The sequence below is a fragment of the Melopsittacus undulatus genome, chromosome 9, assembly GCF_012275295.1.
Source record: "Melopsittacus undulatus isolate bMelUnd1 chromosome 9, bMelUnd1.mat.Z, whole genome shotgun sequence".
NCBI classification, from domain to species: domain Eukaryota; kingdom Metazoa; phylum Chordata; class Aves; order Psittaciformes; family Psittaculidae; genus Melopsittacus; species Melopsittacus undulatus.
Window position 1 is genome coordinate 32,319,636 of NC_047535.1, and position 18,547 is coordinate 32,338,182.

Consider the following 18,547-nt stretch of genomic DNA (forward strand, 5'->3'; position numbering starts at 1 on the left):
ATGATCAGGGGACTGGAGCACCTCCCATATGAAGACAGGCTGAGAAAGCTGGGGCTGTTCAGCCTGGAGAAGGCTGCGTGGAGACCTCAGCAGCCTTCCAGTATCTGAAGGGGGCCTACAGGGATGCTGGTGAGGGACTGTTCATTAGGGACTGTAGTGACAGGACAAGGGGTAACGGATTCAAACTTAAACAGCAGAGGTTTAGATTGGATATAAGGAAGAAATTCTTTACTTTTAGGGTGGTGAGGCACTGGAATGGGTTGCCCAGGGAGGTTGTGAATGCTCCATCTCTGGCAGTGTTCAAGGCCAGGTTGGATGAAGCTTTGGGTGATATGGTTTAGTGTGAGGTGTTGCTGCCCATGGCAGGGGGGTTGGAACTAGATGATCTTAAGGTCCTTTCCAACCCTAACTATTCTATGATTCTACTTCTTTCTCACAGGTCATCTTAAATGCCTTGTGAGTTGAAGTTATGCGTTGCTTGATTCTACTTTTAATATTCTTTGTGCTTCTTTCTTGCCTCTTACTTCCATCCCTCCTTCCCTCTAGAAAACCTCAATCCAAATTCCCCACAAAGTCATGATGCAGAATATTCCATCAGGTTTGTCTCTGGGAGGCTGTCGAGGCATTTCTGCAGCACAGGAGCTATGCTTGAGGGAAGAACACTTATGTGGTGAAACCTGAGGGGAGTCAAAAGAATTTAAACCAGTTTGAAATACAAAACAATAATTTATTTGACTTCATTTTACTTGTTAACGTTTATAGCTAATGATGATTTTATGGAACTGCTTTTATAATTCAATACATTCAAATCTATAAAGCAAACAGTTACTACCATGGGCTTTTCAAATTCCACAAACTGTCTTATAGAAAAAAATGAGCTGTACATGCACATCTTTTCAATAGGTTGCAACATTTGCAAACATGCTTTAAACTCCTTTAAAGCTGCAGGATAGTGTCCTCTGCATCAGGCTTTTCAGGTGAAACCTGTAGACTGTTTTCAGAAACCTTAAAAAGAAAACTGTTTAAATGTTGATCATAACTCTAAAAACTGCTGTTTGATAAATGTTAAATATTACAAGAGAATGACTCTGAGTTTAAACCATCAGCTAAATATTGATAAACAGCACTCTGTGTAGAAGTGAACAACAGCATAAGAATAGCACAAAATATGGTTTCACAAAAAATACATATGTGCAGTTGCCCCTGTGGGTTTTTGCAAACTTTTAGGCAAAGAAAAGCATGGGTACCTTTTAATATGAATATAGTCTAAGCAAATTACCTGTGTAAGTATGGTTAATACATTTCTGATATTTAAACACTTCATGTAAAAGGTAACAAGTAAAAAAGTACAATCAGTATTCCAAAAAGCACTGCTAGTATTGCCGTTGATGGACATGGGCAAGCTTCCTCTCCACTTTATAATGGAGATCCTGGCACCCACAGTTGTAGAGTTCAGTATTTGAACTATAAATTCGATGACTGTATCTTATATACAAAACTCTTGCCACATTGAACGAGGCATTGATTTCTACCCCAATGGTAGTGTTTTATGTACATAACTTAGCAATGGTGATTATACAGTAGTCACTGACAGGAAGGAATTGTACACCCGTGTGCCATCTGGTGACTTAGTGCCATGGGTTAGCAGTTCCTGGATTGTCATCCAATTGTCAAATATTTTTTTATTTCTCTTCTTCATCATTTTTTTGTGGCTCAGTTCAATGATATTCATCTCTTTCTTTTCTTCTGCACCTTGCTGTTCCTTTAAGCAATCTAACCTGCTCTGCATCATAAACTCACGCCTCTTCCTCTGCTCCTTCGCTTTCACTAAATGCTGCTTCCGCTCTTCCTTGCTCCAGTAACGGCCCATCTTCATTTCACTTATGGCATCATCATCGGTTGTCATACCACTGCGCTCCTCCTTAATCTTTATGGCACGTTCTCTCAGCAGCCTGTCCCTCACTGGCCTCTTCGTAATGTAGCGGGTCCCATCGCTTCTGACCTTGACTTTCCACTCCATCCTTGGTTCACTCTGGCTTGAATTAAAGTCTTTGCACATACTCACCAGACTCATTTGGCTCTGTGCATACTCCACTGCAGATTTCTGTTGGATCAGCTGCATGTAGCTCTGATAATGCTGTGCATGGGCAGGAATATGAGCATGCTTATACGGTGAGTGATGGTATGGGGAGACATAGGAACCAGAAGGCTTCTGACTGTGAGTAGGGCTTTTGCTTCCATCACTGGCTTTTCTCTCCTTGCTTTCCAGCTGCTTGCCAAGGTCGGGATCTTTCACAGAAGCATGGCATTTACCAGTGCTGGATTCATGACTTTCTGAGCTAGCAAATAAATTCTTTTGGGAGACATTATATGCCACTGCCCCCTCATTACCTTGACAGTTAATGCCTTCTGCAGTTCTGCGCAGTGAATTGTCAGGGGAGATCTCCAGCGTGAGTGGTGTGCTGCGGCAGCTTTCGCCTGTGTTATAGGCACTTGAGCTATCCTTGTCAGACTTCTCGGGGAGCTCCGTAATGTCTGAGAGCTCGTGCCTGCGAACATCGATGCTTGTGTTATAGTTGCGGAACCCGCTGTTATGCAACATCCAGGGCTCCCGGTACTGATCCTTCAGCTGCTGCATTTTATGAGCTCTCACAATATTCAGGCACTCCAGCTCGATATTGCGCAGCTCCTCGTTCAGCATCTCCAGCTCTCTGTCAACACTTTCTTGGTCGCTTTTGCTCATATCCAGAGTGCTGTTGTGGTAATACAGGCTGTAAGGGTTGGCAGACTTCACCTGGCACTTCAGTTCCAGCAGTTCCCGGAATCGCTCGCATTCATCCACAGGGATGCCAAGGAAGTCAACGTCTGTGCAGTCGGCCGAGATAAACGACTCATTGCTGAACTGCATATCACCACTTCCAAGGGTGTCATGACTGTACATCAGCTTCTTCTGGCTCCCTAAAGTGTTGGAGGAGGTGGTGTGATCATCCGCGTTGTTCTCCTGCTCGGAGCTCTCGTCGTTACGAGTGCTGTCATCTGTGCGCCCCACACCGCTGTCTTTCTCGTGATGGTTAGATAAGATAGTGGCTGTGTCTGTGGTACCTCCATCCTCCTCATGCTTCTTCTAACAGCAAAAATGAAAAGACAGAGTAATTATTGCAAGGACATGAAATGTTTCAGGGTGTTTATTATTCAATCATTTTATGAATCTTTGTTACACTTGCTGCATCTTTGCTTTTACTTGCGTGGTAAGAATACTATGAAGAACTTTTAGAAATGCTGACCAAACCCACAGCCTGCTGTCGAGGTCCTTTTCAGAAGAACCTGAGGTCTGCTTTTCAGCAGTTATATAGCAACAGTGGTAGAAGTCACATTTCCAAAATGTTTCTTCTCCCACTAAGAAGCACAAAAGTATCCAGTTTTGTCAGTGCCAAGAGAATATGGCTCTTCAAAACAAGCAGATGCCACAGAGGATGCAGTTTGAGAAAACTCTAGATAAAATTCTAGCCAAAACCACAGAAACTATTAATGAACTTTTATGATTGCATGAATTGTGGCAGAATGATGGGGAATAAAAGCCCATATCTGTGGCCCTGTATATAAACTTTGCTATATAAAACCTTCTTCTTTGCCTTACTCCCCATACCTAGACCTTACTTGAGTCATTTGCTTGAATCCTCTATCTGGATTTTAAGGTTTTGGGAGGTAGGGTGTTTTCAGTATGTGCACGCATATCAGATAGGGGATTTTATAAGTTAGCTCTCTGACTGCTCTATCTACTGTACATGTACCTTATACTGTCAGTGACCACAGACAGAATGGGTGGGTTTCTAACTGTGACCATTTGTTTTAGAGGCAAAAGTAAAAAAAAGGTAACATTTTAAAACCTTCTGGTCCCCAAGATGAGGTTTGGGGCAGTTGTGTAATATCTTGATTTTAGAGAAAGCCCTTTTGCCTTGATCGTCATTTGAGACACTAAGTGTATTCAGTCAAGTTCAGTGCTGGAATACGGACTGCAACGTGAAATTCTGACACTGCTGCACAACAGAGTGGCAGTACCTGCTGGAGCATGCTGGCAGTAAATTGCATTGCCTGGTGGTGCTGTTCCTCTAACATGTCCATGTGCAAGTCATCCAGAAAATCATTTCTGTCATCATCCATCCATCCTTCATCCAGCTATGTGAAAAGGGAGGGAAAAACCAAACCAAATGTTGTCAAAAGAATGAAGACTGACTTAAATTACACTCCTTTGTGGAAAGTGATTGAGAAATCTCAGGGGATTCCTTCCTGTGACAGTGCTGCCATTTCCTGAGGAGGAGCACACATCTCCTGTGCTAAGTGTAGGTACTGACTGTCCTACCTCCCCCCACAGCCACCTTCATCTCCAGCAGCATGGTTTTACCTTCAACAGATATAAAACAAACCCAGCTTTTTCATCCATGGAAATAATTCTAAGAGTTGGGGCTGTTCTGGTTTGTGCATGACTTGATTAGAATGTATAGAAATACTCCTGAGCCCAGAGCTTGAACACACCACATGCAAGGTGGCATCAAGGGCCAGAGGGAAAAATGCTGGCTAGGGGTCTGTGAGACTTCTTTGCTCCCAGCTTCAGTCATCCCCAAGGGGAAGATCAGAAACATCCAAGCTGACAGGATAGCCATGAGCCTGATCCTGTGTCTCCAGGTGTATTGGCAAGGGTTGCTCTCTCAGCAGGGGCAGCAGAGACAGATCAAAGAACAGTGCTCATGGCTGTTTGTTCAACATCTTTGTTGTGCTAATTCCTGCTCTACAAAGGGATCTGGTTCAACCTTTTATTACAGCTGAGGATGCTTCTTGACAGTATTTATCTACATTAAGAGATGGTGTATAAAGGGCTAAATAATAGGTGTTTTAATGAATGGATAATCAATAGCTATAGGAATTAAGAGTTCAGTATGTTCTTCAAAGCCATGGCTTGAAACCATCCATAATACCTTGCACTGATGTTTGTAATAGCATTGCAGCATATATAAATCACCAAACGCCTTATAAATTGAAGTTGAAAATATAGACATAAGTACCATGACTGCTGAATTCCATTATTTTAGATCATGTATATGTCCAGTCAAACTGTGTAATATGGTTTTGGGTAGATCTGGTAGATTTAAATAGATTAAAATTCTTAAAAAAAACCCTGCTTTCTACAAAACAGCAAATCTTTTGATGGACTCAAGAGAGGGTTTTTTTTATGTACTTCCTACAGTACCTGAAGTTCTGGTCTTGCAACAAGCAAGGAGATATTCTTGCTCTCTTCACTGGTGAGAAGTGCCACTGCTTCTTCTCGGTTCTGTACTTCTATGCCATTGATCTTTAAAGAAAAGAGCAACACAATGAAATCTTTTCATAAGGATACTTAAATGCTGCTGTGATGGTTCTACAGAGTGGCATGGCTGGACAGATCCCAGTGCTGTGTGGGCCAGGCACGCACTATGTTCACATCTCCAGCACGTAAGTATTGGATAAATGTATTGGTTTGGACATAAGAAGCTGTTCCACACCTCTGCATCTGATGTTCAGAGCTTTGTTACAAGAAGAAAAACTGGAGAAGCACAGTTAGGCAGGAGCAGAATCGTAACAGAAGGTCTGGTGGGTGGGAAGGAACAGGAGCATCCTAGCGTGGGACAAGTGTGGTTGAGGCTGTGCATGCTGCTGCCAGAGACTGGATGGGATGTGGACCTCTACTCATGTTAGTGTCTATGCAGACTTCTGACAAAGCCCCTGTGGTGGAGGATTGTTGCACTTGGAAGACAACCCATGCCTGCATACAGAACTGGGCATTCTGCCTTCTGAGCAAATACTAACATCCCTGTTAGTGCTGGCCAGGACTGTCAAAGTCTGACTGGGATATGGCAGAGGAAAGGGAAATACCCTCATAAAATTAGAATGAAGTACATGAATACCAGTCAGAAGGGAATAATTTGTAGAAATTATGCTGAAATAAAGGCATTGCAGCAGGTTGCAGTGTGTTAGCAGATTCCAACCATTTACACATGTACCTGAATAATGCGGTCCCCTTCTCGGAGTCGACCATCTTTTGCAGCAATACTGTTGGGATCAATCTGCAAAATAAAGAGAGCTGTGAGTGCTTTGGAGGTTTGAGAACTCAGTATTTACTTCCTGTTGTAAACCCAGTATTGGTAATATAACTGTTACTGTAAGCTAGTGTGTCTGTTGCTGCTGCTATATCTATAGTGTTATGTCCCGCTTAGTGATTGTAGGACTTACTCTTGCTTGTGTCAAAGTGAAATGCCGGTTAAAATGATGAAGTCAAACCCATTTCTTCCTGATATGTGTCTTCAGAGAATGTAGATTTATTGTGTTTGCATGATACTGAGTTACCTCATAATTTAACTTTTTCCTTTACAACACAGTGCTCTGATTAGAACCACTTTTTGCATACAGAACAGGAAGGATTATATCTTAAGTGATGCATTTTAATGGCAGATTTTAGATTCAGTTATGAGTTTCTTTCCCCAAACTGCTGTTACTAATTTGAAATGGATCTGCATGCTAAAAAGACTATGTATAAAATGCTACTCATTGCATGAAAGAGAGCAGGGAGAGACAAAAGGGCTCCAAATCTTTGCAAATAGAAGTGCGGAGTGGTGATTTTCTTCTTTATTTTATGTTGTTTCTGGGATATTAAAGGGGGAATATATATATGTTTTCAAAATATTTTGAAAACATCATCTGAAACTGAATGCTGAGACTGTGTTAGGGGAAAAATGAATACTAAATGCTAACAGAACGAAGTTTGGCTCAGTGGATGCAGGATTTCACTCTGTTTGGAGGAAAGGAAAAATAATTAGATTTCTTCCAATTACTGCATTCTGACTGCTTTTCACACATGGTACAAACAGAGGATGAATGTCTTACATGTCCAACACTGCAATTTTAAAGACAAATTGTATCTTATGGAAATCAGCTCAATCTTACCTCACTCACATAAATACCCATGTCATCTTCATCATCTGTTCTGTAACATACAGTAAGGCCAAGCTTGTCCTGGCTGTTCACTCGATGTAAATCCACTTCCTGAGGTTTGAAAAAAAGAAAGAAAAAGGGAAAGCAAACCCACTGTCAGTGAGACACTGGTGACTGATGGAAGCAATTTTTCAAATACAATGAATATATTTTGCTTAAGTGATATAGTGGATCTCTTTTCATTTCACTTGTAGACGAGGTTAACTTACTGAGCAAAACGTGATTATATGCAGACAATCAATACCTGGGGCATTTTTGACCCTTCAATCAATATGAAGTCATTTTGAAAACAGACCCTTTATTGATCTTAAAGAAGAAAAATTACCTATATTTCATGTAGTGGTAAGGCTTCAAACACTAAAATACTTATAAAGTATGATTTCAATATTTGCCATAGCTGATATATATTTCCTTATAAGCAGGGAAATTTTCTGGCTTTTTAGAGAAATACATAATACTTTATTACTTGAACTTGTCTAATCTTTATGAAATGATATAATAAATTTCTTAAAAGTGTGACTGAAGATCAATACATTGTCAGCAAAGCATTTGGTATTGGTAATAGAAATATAATAAGCACTTTAATCTCTTGCAAGGGTTTGTTTTCAGCAGGTCATGGTTTATTATTCTAGTGCTCTTTGGTGGTCTTGTTAAATCTTGGATACATTTAAGTGATCTTAAAACTATGTGCTTCCTCTGCTTTTTTTTTGCCATGAGGATTTCATGTGGGTTGTTTTTTCCTATATTTGCTGCTGCTCTGTGACATTGGGTTGTAAAATCCATGTAGATGCCCACAAGCTGCAGTATGCTCCTGCCTAGTGCACAGTCAGTGTGACCGTCCACCTTTCAGCTCTACTTTCTTGCTACTGAGGGACAGCCAGGAGCCTAAGGACCTTGAGGAGCCCAGTATGCTTAACCAGCTTGTTGCCACTACTGTGTCAGTCCTGAGGATATTGCCACAGGGAGAGAAGATGTTTCTTCATAGGTAGAGGTGTAGTTGTGTTTTTTACTTCCCTTATGTCGTGCTTTAAACTCAGTCAGCCATGCAGTCTCTCTCTCACTCCCCCCCTTCCTCCCCCACCCTGCTCCCAGAGGGATGGGAAGGAGAATGGAAAGAACGTAACTCCCATGGGTTGAGATAAGAACAGGCCAGTAACTAAGGTGTAACACAAACCATTGCTGCTACCACCAATAATAATAATAATAATAATAATAATAATGATAATGATAAGGGAAATAACAAGGGAAGAGAATACAACTGCTCACCACCCGCCTGCTGACACCCAGCCTGACCGAGCAGTGATCTAATCCTTCTGGGTAACTGCCCCCAGTTTACATAGTGGGCATGACGTGCTGTGGTATGGAATAACTCTTTGGCTAGTTTGGGTCAGGTGTCCTGTCTCTGCTTCCTCCCAGCTTCCCCTCCTCCCTGGCAGAGCATAAGACTCAGAAAGTCCTTGGTCAGACTAAACATTACTGAGCACCAACTAAAAACAGTGTTATCAGTGCTGTTCCCAGGCAGAAAGTCAAAAACACAGCACTGCACCAGCTACTAAGAAAGAAAAAATTACTGCTACTGCTGAACCCAGGACACCTTAGAAGAGTGCTTGGCAGCAAACAAGGCTCTGAAAGGTCCCACTCCTGTGCAGCTAACACCAGGCAGGATGGAGGAGGCAACTGTGGGACTCAAGCCCTATTACTGAGAAGGGAAAGAGTGGAACCAGGCAAAGATCCCTGTGGGGGATCTGAGGGGTGACCCAGCCCCAGGGCTGACCCTGAACCTCAAGTCTGTGCATGGCCCTGTCCCTTCCAGTGTAAAAGTTCTGATAACATGACTCATTATTTCTGAATGTGTCTCTATTTTGACCTGTGCTGTGCCATTTGTAAGGGGCAAGACAATAAAACAAGCTGATATGAATAATTTATTGGCATGTCTAGATGACAGCTGCCAAGATCAGCAATCTCATGTTATTTACTTGTCAACATTTGTAATTTCTTTTTTTCCCCAAAAAAGAGCTGTGGCTGTAAATGTCAGTGACATTTCAGATGGTATTTAAATGGTTTCAATCAATAGTATCTGTGGTGAACTGCTGCTCTTTTTCTCCCTCTTTTGTTAAGGGTTTGAACACAATGCTTTGGTAGTGGTTTTTTTTTTTTCAGACTTCTAAAGCTTTGGGGGCTTTTTAGAGAGGAGATGGAAATTCTTCAGAGGAAAAGATGAGACAAAGTGGATTCGATTGTGCTCTCATTTGATCCTTGGGAAAGCCACTGCAGCCAGTGCATTCATTCTGTATTTAACCAGGGTGTGAAATGGGAATGAGGTGGGAATTCATGAATTCAGGCCTAAGATGATTCCCATATTTGAAGCATACTTTTACAAAAAGATTTCATATCTTCAGGAAAGTATTTCTAAAGTTTACTGCTTTCACAATATGGCAATGAAATAGTGACAAGAAACTAGTGCTATAGCTCATTCTACTGTTTGTCACACTGGTAGTGAAAATGCATATATATATAACGTTAAAAAAAATCCACAAAACCAAACAATAAAGCATGGTGACCTTGGTCAGTATTTAAATAGGTCCTATGTAACCATAAACACTTGCCAGCACCTTTTGGAGCAGAAAGAATGGAAGGAGTAAGCTATCAGTTTCATTACTACCTGCCGCATGTTTTGAGTAGCAGTAAGTGTTTTCCCAACAGTGTACAACTATAAAGGGTATTACTGAAATAACTAAAAAGTACGCATGGGTTTCTATGTAAAATGCACCATCCAAGACATCACTTGTGCTATACTGGAAAGTAATAAATCACCTGGTAAATGAAATAATATGTACCTTAAAAGGAAAACAAATATATATTGTTTAAAAACAACTCACAAATAAAGCAGCAAAAAAGCTAAAGCAAACAAAAAAAATTTAGAGCAGGTGTTTAGAGCTTGAATTGTTATGAGTAAGGAGTTGACAGACCTACCCTTGGGTACAATCCCTCTAGTCCTTTGTTGGAACAGAATAAGTGGGTTTGATGCTACCCAAACATGATAATTTTGGGAACTTCAAGATAGAAACAGCTGCTTTCTGTAGGTCTTTGCGTCAGTGAAGTTTTAATATAATCATAAAGGTTTGAAATGTTTGAGAGATAAAAGTATGCAATTCCAGTTGGAGTTGAAGAATCAACACCAGAGTCTTCAAAGCAAAGATTATTTTCCATATTCAGAGTCAAGTCTGTATAATGTACACATACATGAAAGGGGGGAAATAGAAAACTGGCAGCTACAAGTACAAGGTGTTATGATTGGTTGTGTAACTGTACCAGAAATTAACATGGGTCTACAGAACTTTGTAGGTGTAGTTTTGCAGTGCCACAAGACTTGCTGTTTCTTACTCCTGTGTCTTAGTGCTGAGCATCTGGACAGCCCAAGGGCCTGATCCTGCAGTAGTCCTGCTGCAGAGAGCAGCCACTGCATGCGCAGAGACCCCACCAGGCCCTGCTCTTTCAGATCAGGCTGGTGCACTGTACAGTCACCATCTGAAAGCGTATTTACTGCTCAACTGGGGCTCTTTATAAAATAATATGAAACCTATCAGCCACCTACATTGCAGAAGGGAGACACTGAAGTTATTCAACACCTGGTCTAGATGTGCGGAAATTAATTAGCAGACAACAGTGGTATCCACAAAGTGTGATAATGCTGGGGCTGCATTAATACAATAAATGTAAAAATTTCATATAGGATGTAACTTTTAAACACACAAATAATGAAAAGCTGTTTCTGTAAAAGGTAAAAAAGTGACATTTTGAGAGATGTTCACGAGAAGTATTTGTATGCTATTACACAATAGAGTCTGCACAAGAGAACTGGCTGAAAGATTACTGGCTCTTTATCAAACGTTGAGTCAAGGAGGGCTCAAAGAGCTAGCTGCTGAAATCCATATGGCATTTGTAGCAAGACAAGAAGAAATGAACATGCTCTATGACATTATACCTGTAACCGCTCATAATAATGAATTATGAGTAAGTGATAATGGTAAATTAACCTCTCTAAGCTCAGAAGATCCTTCATTTGCAAGAGATTATTGAATTATTGTACTGCTGATTTAAATTTATGGCCTGCCTGTGAAGTTTAAAAATCTACGTCCTTTCTGTAACAAGACAGGAATGAGCAGTGGAACTCTGAAATGAGAGGACAATGGGTTAAGTAAGCTCAAACATTCACAAAGCATTATCCAAAGCCTGCATAGTAAGTACTCTGTCCTTTTGTGTCTCTCTAAGAAGTGCTGTTGTGTGTCCTGACACACCTGACCAGCAGAGTGCAAGTTTTTGCTATTCCATTAAGAAGTTTCACCCAGAAGAGCATGTCAGGGAAATAACTATCGATAAAGAACTATTTCCTTTTATAATACATGAGGCCTTCTCACTCATTTTGGCAACTGACCCTGATTCACCAGAAGGAAAAATCTTGTTCTTCTGTCTTGAAGATACAGAAAGTGATCTTTATATTTGTCTTTGCCCATAAATGTGGTTTCAATGTAGGTAAAAGCCAAAATCCAACCCCTCCAATTTTCAGAGAAGAAAATTTTGTAAAATAGGTTTTCTTTCAAACATTCTTCACACTAGAGAAGAAGTAAAAATCTGCCTGGAGGTTACTGTGCCAACCCAACGTTGGGATATTAGTTCTGTGATGGACCACAGAGACTGGTCTTAAGTCATTAGTGATGCCAGGGAAAGCTGGAGAAAACCGTTTCTCACCCTGGTGAAAAGAGTTCTAGGATGCCTAAGTAAGGTAACTTGAAGGATGCCCAGGCTCTTTGCCAAGCAGATGGCCAGCAGTCCGTGATTAAGACCTTTCTCATGCAGTAAGAAGTGTTAAGGCCAGTTTGAAGTCCTCCAGAGAGCCAGGGGAGAACAACCTTTCAGTATTAGCTTGTCAGCACATTGGAATGTTTTACCACTGTTGGATTTGTTCCAAACAAAGAACATACAAATACTTGTCTCAAAAAGCACAGTTATGAAGTTGAAGGAAGGTACTGCTTTTTAATCCTTTACAAATTCAATCACTGCCTTAGCAGCACTGCTACGGCTGAAGTCCTTTGTATTCAGAGACATTAATGACTTGAGAAGCTCCTGATCAGTGCAACTCCCTGCAGAGCAGGAGTTTTCATTGTAAAGAAATATATTCACATAAAATATGCTTTGAAATGCTTTACAGCCAAGATGGAATAAAAATTGCAGAGTGTGTGACGGAGCCTACTGATTCCCATGTGTCTTGCAAATAGATGGGAGAAGTAAAAGCAAACTTTCAACCAAAGTACTGAAGTACACAGTAAAGGGCAGAGCTTGAAACCCTGGTACTCAGCTTTATTTATGGTTTCCTGAAAGCAGTGAAGTATTAATTTCAAATTTTGAAGCCCAGATTTTCGTGCTCAGTGTGTTCATTTCTTGCTGATCAGATGTTATGGGTTCATGCTTGGAACACTGAGCTGTGTGCTGGGAGGGCAAAAAGCTATTTGCATGTATCTGTTGTACTTCACTCTTCTGATGTGAAGGCTCCACTTCTGTCCAAGATCGAGTGAGAGTATCAGAAGGGAGGCTTCTTAGCAGTTAGCAAACATTTAACATATTTTTCAGCCCCAAGTTTTACTTAGTCGCAACTAGCCATCCAGCTGAGTTCAGTTCTCAGAAAGAAAGCAAGACCTAAGTGCAAGTTGCATATAGGAAAGGGTAAAGACAGAAAGTCAAATGAGACAGAACAAGCTCCCTTTTTGATGTGGAATGTTCTCCCTTGTAATGTGAGAAAGTGAACACAGTGAGAAAGGCCTCACTTGGGCTGTGTGTCTAACAGCTGGACAGACTTGTTTGAATAAACATATTAAGGCATAATGCTGCCGAGGAATCCTGGAGTGACATTATTCTTCCTTTATGAGCCTGAAATGACTTCTGGCTGGGCCTCTGTGAAGAATGAATATACTTTTAATTTCTAATAAAACAGTAGTTGAGGATTTAGTCCCACTTTCCTTGCGGCATGGAAACTTCAAAGGAAAAGAAATGGTCTTTATTTATTTTTGTAGTAGGGAATATATGGTAGTTACCTCTGAGTCATCCATTTTAAGACAAATGTTGAGAGGTAAAACTGAGAGCACAATTTTGACATCTCAGCAATACTGCCAGCCTAAATTCTTTCCTATGGATATTTACATTAGAAGCTTGTCGTGAACTTGGGTATTTCACTGTTTTTGCCTTGTTTACTTGTTACAAATCACTAGCCAGTCAGTTATAGGCCATAAAAGTTTAGATGAGGAGCTTCTGATTGAAATTCAAAGCACACTTTATGGACACAGGATGCCAGAAGGCTGACTTGATGGCTTTCTTACTTTAGACATTCCTGCTGCAGTCAATGAAACAGTGCCTTTGTGGTCTTTTAAAACATATCTATCAAAAGGCAAACAAAAAAGCAACTAGCCAGTTGAGTCCCTGTTAGCACTTTGACCTTCCCATTGATCACAGTCTCTACAATTTGAACAAGAATCTTTAGTGGTTTTTAAGAAACACTATTAGGCTACAGAGACTTTCCTAATGTTCATCTCCCTGTGTTACTGAGCTGATCACCTCTTGCCATGAAGTACTATATCAATGTCAAAATTATTAATGTTGTGGTTTAAGGCATATTAACGTCTGGCTACTGAAGTGCATGTGTTTAAACTGTTTCCAGCTCAACTGGTTGATGTTCTAATGGAAGCAATATAATTTCTCTTCAGTATTAGATTTCCTAAAAAATAGTTTTTGAAAACACTGGCAGAAAATACTGATTTGTTATACATTTTCCCTTAAGACTGAAATCTATATTGTATTTGTTTTTCTTTAAGAAAAAAAAAGGCACTTGTTTGAAAAGTAAGGCCTTGAAGTCTGCTAAACAGCATTTGTTTTACTGGCACTTTGATTTTATCCTGCCTTTGATTCATGTTTGTATACTGAGATGAATTGCTACCAGATCTGCAGCATTTGAAAACAGCTTGCAAATTTTTTATGGGGTTTTAGTCCTTGATCCCACAAACACTTTTCGAGAAGAGAACAACTTTGTGCTTGTAGAACATCTGAACTCTGCTCCCACTGAAGCTGATGATAAATGTACCACTGATTTAAACAGAGCTACAGACAGGTCAGCATTGCTTGCTTTGACAAATAGGCATTAGCAGGGCGAGGATCTAAGAAATCAGAAGTGCAAGCAAGCTAAGAGTAAACTATTCACTTACTGATTATCTTGAATGGATTAGCTGGGTCAGACATTGCTGGCAGTATTTGAAGTATTGAGATACTTTACTGCTATTTATTACAAACAATTTAAAACACTTCAGTGGGTCAGTACAGCTTAAGTATCTTGCAGAACTAAGGCCCACAATTTATATGCTGTGCTCTGAATGGGTGGGAGCAGCTTATTAAAATTAAGTATGGGAAAGCTGAAGATGAACTTCTGATGGGATATACAAGTACTAAAATCCCAAGTGATGTTTAAAGATTTGGCAGGGAAATGGACTTGCATACCTTTGTGACTGGTTCAACTTTTATTATCTATAATTTTCATTACTTAGAAGTTACATATGTATACATATGAAAAGGGAGGAACAGCTTAGTATAGTGGCAAATCTATTCTGGTCTTGTCTTGTAAACTTACAATACTTCTAAATTATATGATCAAGAACATCTGTTTCTCAGCTGGGGAATATTTTAAGGGAAACTCACATTTTACTATGACTATGTGGAACAGTGCCTGCCACTCACAAACTTGGAAAGTCTAAATCAGCACAGTTATACAGAATTTAATGACTGGAATCAATGACTTCATTATTTATGTTAATTTCTTAGCTGAAGTTCTAGCTCATCAGTCCACAGTGCACAGTTAAATACACTGCTAAAGGTATCAATAAGGTTTGCAACCTGCAAAGTAACTAACAAGCAACTTTGTAAGTATCTGCTTTGAAATGTCTTTTTGCTTTATGTACAAATAAAAACCATGACAAGTGCATGTAAGCTGTCAGTGAATGAAATAGTTACTGAAGACCAAGTACCTCTAATTCCAACTCATCTCGGTCCATTTCTTGATGAATTCCTCCCATGTAGTCATTTGGGTCATAGTATTCATGCACTGATGGATGGCTGGGAAAGAAAAGGTGTTTTAGAACAGCACTCAGCACTCAGTACTAACTAGAGTTAGCACATTAATCCATTCTGAGCTTAGAGCAAGTCATTGTGAACATGATGGACTAACAACCACACCAAGAAGTTGCCACCACTTACACCAATAAATGTATTAAACAAAATTACATGTATTGTAAGAGAAGTCCACAGCATTTGGCACCTGTTGATGAATGAGAGACTTGGAAAAAGCTTTAAAATTTACCAATAGGTTTTCTCCAAATGTAAAGCTGACTTGGGGAAAAAATACACAGCCAGGTAGGGTCAGGGGTACCAGGTGATTGCTGAGAGGGCAGGTATTTGCCAGGTTTCAAGATGAGAGGGAATACTAGATTATTTATTTGCGAGCTCAGGTTATTTGCAGACATGAAAGTAAAACCATTCCTGGCCGGCTGCTTGGCATTTCTACTTTGCCTTAAAGACAGAAAACTTTATCCAACTGCTAAGTATTATAAAAATAATTTGCCATCCAACTGTTTGGATCAATGGCATTCTGTTGATTGGTTTGAATGCAACAGGCTGTGCCTAATGAGTTAAATACTATTTAAATATGCATCACTCTTCATATTGCCACTCACTACTGGCATGTTGCTTTTCACAGCTTGAGCTCTCCAACTCTTTGCTATCTATACTTTGAAAACTGTAAGCAGTAACACTCTCGTGATCACTCTTTTCTATGCTGGAATTACTTTCTGCAATGAAAGTAAACTCCCTTTAATTCTCCGTTAACTAGATACATGTTTCTTTGTAAGTGTGAGGCTATTTATGTAACAGCATCTGCTAACTGGCTGAGATACCCATCTTGTTATATGCAGGCTAGATTAATGTGAATGGGATTTGGAGAAGTTACAGGAAGCATTAGGAAAAAACAACTCTGTTTGCTTGCACATGCTGGGTGACAGCACACTCAAACAGCTAATGGATTGCCCTTGTGTGCAGGGAGAGCTGTGAGGCAGGCTGGGTGCCTGAGACCAAGATCTACAGCTCAAAGTAAGGCCACTGATAATACCAGCAGTTGCAACAATTAAGGGGCAATATGAAGTTTCTTGATAGAACTTATCAATACCAATAACACTGGTATTATCAGGCATGTGGCAACCTAAATAATTCATCACGAATTAATCTTTGCTGTTTTCCTAATGTATTGGTTTTGCAGTTGGGAAGTTGCAGCATTGAAAGTGTCTATTGTTTGGGGGTATGCAGGGTAGGTGATCTTTGTATAAGTGTGTCCGCTCCACAGTGTGCTAAGCTCTGCTGCTTGTTCACAACAAACAAGCTCAAAGCTACAGCCTTTTGTCAAACATTTCCATTAAGAAGTGCAGCTGCACTTGAATTTTCAATGGGCTGGGAATAGGTGGCCATGCAGTAATATCCAATGGAACAGTCTTTCAAATAATCAGCATTACTGAGAGTCGTGAAAGGAACAGACATTGTACACAGATGCCCAGTTCCTGTTAACATGCTATGAAAGTCACTTAGGAGCAGTACAGCATCAGTGCCTGTTGGTAGTCAAAGCCTATTTTCTAGGAGTGCTGACTGGGATGTCTGGAGGGGTGTGCTGGGATGTGTTTGTGTGCTGATCCAAGTTCAGAGCTTGTGCTGCTTGCAGGCTCCCCTTCCAGAGCGGTGCTGTGCAGCCAGGACACGTGCACACTGCTACTGCCTCTCACCAATGTACAGGATCATCTCAAAACTAGGTACTGCTGTGGACTGACCAGATCAGGGTCTCTCATACACAGCAACTGAGATGTTCAGAGTCCTTTCTATTCCTTTTTCCCCTGTGGAGATGCATGGCAAGATGACAGGCAATTTGCATGGGTTCCTTGGGGAGCTGTTTTCCTCTTGAACAGCATGTGAGGGCGTGGGGTGTGTGTGCCAGCAGATAATTGTCATTTTTATTTGTAAGCACAAAAGCATCAAACTACCATTAACAATAATTAAAATTTGATTCTAAAACATCCATGACAGCACTGGTAAGTAATTTTAGTCCTAGAAAATAACTTATTTGAGTAACATCGCTGCAGGGTTGTAATAAAGTAATTAATACACTGGAACAGAATGTAGCAGCTCTTAGCATTACACAATTTATGGCAGCCATAAAAAATAAAGTTAAAACATAAGCAACCCAAAGAGGCAGTGAGAGGAATTATAAGAAGCAATAACTTTATCCATCAAATGCCAGCAAAAAATAAGCTTTATGAGGCCATGTTGTGACTTAGTGGCATTACTCATGTGAGTAATGGCTTGCTAATGTGTAGGAAAAATGAAAATGTTTTGAGTTATGGCTCAGTGGCGTATGAATTCTGGCTACGCATTCACCAGCGAGTGAAGGTGAGTTGATGAACTATTTCTAAATGTCACATGAAGGAATGCAAGGATTTTCAGGGGCTTCACAAAATGGTACTTACTCTTCAGGTAGGAGGTATGGGTCTAGCACAGAGACAGGTGGTGCAGGTGAGCCCATCTTGCTTAGAGCCATGATGTGTTCGAAAGTGATGTCTGTCTGTGTGCCCACATCTACGAGCTGACAGTCGTGAGCAGGAGTGAAGCCCTTGGTGCGTGGAGTTCTTCTGAGGACCTGCACCACAATGGGCTCCTTTGCCGTCTTGAATGCTTCCACTGCCTGCTCATGTGTTGCTTTAGATAAATCCTTCCCATTGACCTGCGGGAAGAAAGCAGGCAAAGCAATGAGAGACACAGTCAGAAAGTAAAGGATGTCTTTGTTGGTTTTGGCTGTTAATGCAAAAGTCTCAGCTCTAAAGGTATATACAGCAAGAACTAGGAGCTATTGATATGTTGTTATGCATCTCTCATTTCCCACTTTCACTATGTAACTTTATGAATCTTGTGGTCTGCTTTTAATTTTGATAGTTTTATTTTACTGGACTCACTCTTCTAGCTAAAGTATAAAACAGCATCCCATTTGTTTCTTGCAGATTAGAAACCCCTCATCCCTTGTTTAAACAGAACAGTTACTGATTCTCTTGTAATTTTTCTAGATTTTGTTTATTTTTTAATCTTTTAACCTTTTTTGCTAAACAGAACTCCTGGGTCAAGACCTAAAATTGAAAAACTACGTATTTGTGTCTGATAAACAACATTTCAGATGAAGCACCATGGTGGTACCCAGTCACTGCAAGAAAAATCTGCATCTTAGGGAAGGGCATGAACATCATCTGGGGTACTGAAGGGAAATAATAAGGAAAAAACAGTCATGGGCTTTTTGGCTTTTAACTAATTTTTTGTCTGTGTAGCTTAGTCACTTCCCATCCCCAGATCTCACCACCATTCTCTCCTGACTTAATGAATCCTTGTACATTGCAAACCATCTTTG

At 40.4% G+C, this 18,547-nt stretch overlaps 1 protein-coding gene across 2 annotated transcripts in view; it reads right to left on the minus strand.

Annotated features, from left to right (window-relative positions):
• Window positions 1-706: 706 nt before the first annotated feature.
• The window catches only part of PDZRN3 (PDZ domain containing ring finger 3), a 142,414-nt gene continuing 124,573 nt past the window's right edge, over window positions 707-18,547 (minus strand). For both annotated transcript variants that reach the window (XM_034066432.1, XM_013129127.3), the window contains 7 exons: window positions 17,622-17,875; window positions 15,087-15,174; window positions 6,976-7,074; window positions 6,036-6,098; window positions 5,246-5,347; window positions 4,060-4,176; window positions 707-3,124 (listed from right to left, as the gene is read on the minus strand). In XM_034066432.1, coding sequence (XP_033922323.1) covers window positions 1,574-3,124; window positions 4,060-4,176; window positions 5,246-5,347; window positions 6,036-6,098; window positions 6,976-7,074; window positions 15,087-15,174; window positions 17,622-17,875 — 2,274 coding nt within the window. In that variant the 3' untranslated portion in view covers window positions 707-1,573. The remainder of the gene's footprint in view (window positions 3,125-4,059; window positions 4,177-5,245; window positions 5,348-6,035; window positions 6,099-6,975; window positions 7,075-15,086; window positions 15,175-17,621; window positions 17,876-18,547) is intronic.